Below are 3,565 nucleotides of genomic sequence, written 5' to 3'. Positions count from 1 at the left end.
CCCGGCACGCCAGCTGGAGATAGGCACCAGCAACCCCCCTGACCCCACCAAGGGACAAGGGTGTAAGAAAATGGATGGATGGATGGATGGATGGATGGATGGATGGATGGATGGATGGATGGATGGATGTCTAAATGTGGTTGAAAAATTTGTTAGGGCCACTGAAATGGCCAGTTCTGGCTAAATTTAGATTGATCACAATGGGCCGGGAGAGCCTAATATTCTTGACAGCTTCATGACTGAAGTGGACATTTAAACCTAATAATCTGCATTTGAATAGATTGAAGACTGCACCTTTTAAATATAGATGTTATTATTGTTTGACTTCAGAAAACAGAAAGCTTCTATTGTTTCTTCTTGTTTGCTACAAATTCCAGATTTTCAAAGGACAGTACAAAATGCAGTTTGTTGTTAGTCCAACTACAGTGGAGTACTGTTGCACCTCTCCAAGCCTTTTAATTTGAAAACTGGCACACCTGGTCTGATCTCTTCCAAGCAGTCCAGAACCGGGTTATTATAAGCCAGCTGTTCTTCACTCTGGGATGAAGCGGACTCATCCTCCGTTCTGACAGACGTTGTGTGCGGAGCGATCGGCTCTTTGTCCTCCTCTTCGTTCTGACCCGCCTCGCAAGTGAAGCTGCAGCAGACAGTTGCCTTCGTTATCAAGCGGTCAAGAGGTTTGAGAGAGTGCATCCACTTAGGCAGGAAGTCCCAGGTTCGGAGTTTGGTGGGCAGATGCCGGGGGCTGTGAGCCTGCATCGTATTTACTACAGCAATGAACAGAGTGATGCCCAAAAARGGACCCCCAACTCCAGCCATCACCTGCCAGCCAGCCAGGGAAAGGCCCAGCACCAGGGATGGAAGGAGCAGGAAACACAAGAGAAGGTACAGGATGGCAAACCAGCGGTATTTGGCYGTGCGTTCCCCCAGAACGTAAGCCATCCTGATGGGCAGACGCATGAATGGAACAGGATACCACAGCAGGATGCCAAAAACGTTGAAGAGGAGGTGACACAGCGCAATCTAGGCGGAATAAAGGCAAACAGTTGAAAAGCAAGGCACCAGACTTTTCCTCTTTCTTTACATACATGTGAAATAAAATCCTACCATCGTATAATTTTTGTTTTGTTTAGTAGTCTCTAATAAAACAGAAGCGAACCTGGATAGAAGCTACTATCTTGTTCCCAGGACTGGCCAGAGCTGCCAGTAAGGCGGTGGCAGTGGTGCCGATGTTGGAGCCCAGCGTGAGCGGATAGGCCCGCTCCAGACTGATGACACCAATTCCTACCAGATAGGACAATAAAACATGTAAAGACAGAAAAAAAACAACAACAAAAAACGCTGCAGAAATTGTGTCAGTGATGCCTCATTGCTCTTCATTTGCCTGTTTGGTTTTRTTACATAATTCCGCATGGCGTTAGACAGAGATTTCACTGGGAGCTGAAATCCAATATGCAGGACAAGCAGAAATCTATTTTTGTATTAAAAGCTGTTTTTTTTTTTTTTTTTTTGCCTTTTCATTTTAAGCTTGGTTAATTACCTCTGTTGGATGTGGGGATTATTCTGATCTCATATTTATCACTGTGTTGCAGGCTGATGACTCAGTCATCACCAATTTTATATGCTTCCTTTAGCCGTCCGCAGACTGAGCTGCTGATGAAAGCTGCTCTTGCAGATTTCATAAGACTCTGTCAGCGGATGTATGCAGTCATATGTGTTTATATTTATCTACAAATCAAACATAAAATTTAAAAAAAATCTGATATTTTCTTTCTCAAAAATAACTACATATTTCATAGGTAGTAAATACAATATACCTGGAATTTATTTCTTTAAATGTCCTTTTAGGGGCCACGTTGTTAAAATTTATATATATATGTATAGGAAGCTGTGGCCTTAGAAGCAAAAGCTCAGTTTATGGGCTGTTATATTTCAGTATATACTTCAAATCCAAATTACTTTAGGAGCMTCTGAGCCTTTATTTTGTTGATGTTCAACATATTTAATCTTTTAATAGACCAAACGTGTGCTACGTTGTTGATTGTCTCTTACAGGAGAGACGATTTCATGATAGAGTACAAGCTCAAAAGGTTATAAGAGTATAGGTTCTTTAATTAATTGCTATATTTTTGCAAGTTTTAATGAAAATACTGAGTAGGAAAAAGAAKATGCATTTAAAAAATAAAAAATAAAGATAGAGATTAAAGAGATATAATAATCTTGACTCCATGTCCGAACCAGCCCTGATGTAACTGTGAACAATTTTAGTCAAAAACAGCTTCACTTGGGGGCAGGGTAGCTCCAGTTTTGAGGCCTATGTGGGAGGAATATGAAAACATATCATATGCTCTAATATCTTATGGGTTAGGAGCACATGTGCAGCAGGGCAAAAGAAAAAACAGAGGAGCATGAAGAATAAGAGTGAAAAACATATATTTCGGACAGATTTAGCCTCATAAAAACAGTTTTGTTGCTGGATGAGTGGGAAAATTGTTGTTTATGTCAGTGGTACATAATATAAAAGGTGTGGTGTGGGTCTCGGTTTGCGGAGCTCTATAGAAAGTAAATAGGAGTTTGGTGTGGATGTGATGATATTCCCGCCCCCACCGTCTAAAAAAGCCTGCTTAGGTGCTCTCTCATGTCTTTTCTTGTTGCATCACATGGAAATTTGCTGCATTTCTTATCTCACGCTCCAAATTCATTTCCCATGCTTCCACTAAACTATAAAATCATATAATTTTGATTGCGCTTTATGTAATCGCAGCAACAACAAAAAAAATGCTGTTTTCTTGCAAAGGGTTTTTGATTATTAGCCTTTAAATAAGTATCTGCCATTTCTTTTCGCATTTATTCATTTCTGATTCATGATGTGCAGACGTCTCACTTTAAGTCCTGCGTTGATAAGCACATCACACGTCCGTTTCCATAATTTCTATCATTTTACATTCCCAGTAAATTTATGCAAAAGTAACCTCGGGGGGGATTGAGAGCGACTTCWGCATCTCGAACTGAAACAGACTTTGCATTTTCTTCCATTTGTAATGCAGAGTCTTTCCAGTTCACAAAAGAAGATACAGTAATTTGATGTCCCCTTGATAAGAGCATGGAAATAAAGCACCACGCTCACCAACTAGAGGAGTCATAGCTGAGGTGAAGACGGAGCTGCTCTGGACGACAAACGTAACCCCGGCGCCTACAAACATGGCGATGTACCCCGACAGCCATCCGAATGGATATGGCAGGTCTGGTCGCAGAAAAGTGAGAAAAAATTAAATGCACAAAAAATTACAGCCGTCAAGAGTTGTAATCTTCTAAAGGATGAGTTACACTCAAATCTGCCTGTAGGTTAACACAGCCTATAGATCAACAATGARGCCAAACTGGAATAGAAAATCCATTTCCAGGATTGTTAATTTAATGACAGCATGAATTTAACAACATATGAAAGCCTGCAGAGTGAGCCCACCTGTATTTATGACTTTATGGATGACCTTTGCCATTTGACCTTGAAGCAGAGAATTGAGCAGCTTGACCAGAAGCAGCAGACATGTGCAGAGGACGGCCA

The 3,565-nt window shown here is 41.1% G+C and overlaps 1 protein-coding gene across 1 annotated transcript in view; it reads right to left on the bottom strand.

Annotated features, from left to right (window-relative positions):
* Positions 1-76: 76 nt before the first annotated feature.
* Positions 77-3,565, bottom strand: part of slc34a1b (solute carrier family 34 member 1b) — a 12,236-nt gene continuing 8,747 nt past the window's right edge. Inside the window, 4 exon segments of the mRNA XM_008420899.2 lie at positions 77-1,023; positions 1,160-1,284; positions 3,128-3,244; positions 3,467-3,563. Coding sequence (XP_008419121.2) covers positions 421-1,023; positions 1,160-1,284; positions 3,128-3,244; positions 3,467-3,563 — 942 coding nt within the window. The 3' untranslated portion in view covers positions 77-420.

This window comes from Poecilia reticulata, linkage group LG10 (genome assembly GCF_000633615.1).
Source record: "Poecilia reticulata strain Guanapo linkage group LG10, Guppy_female_1.0+MT, whole genome shotgun sequence".
NCBI lineage: Eukaryota > Metazoa > Chordata > Actinopteri > Cyprinodontiformes > Poeciliidae > Poecilia > Poecilia reticulata.
This window is presented reverse-complemented; position numbering and strand designations above follow the sequence as displayed.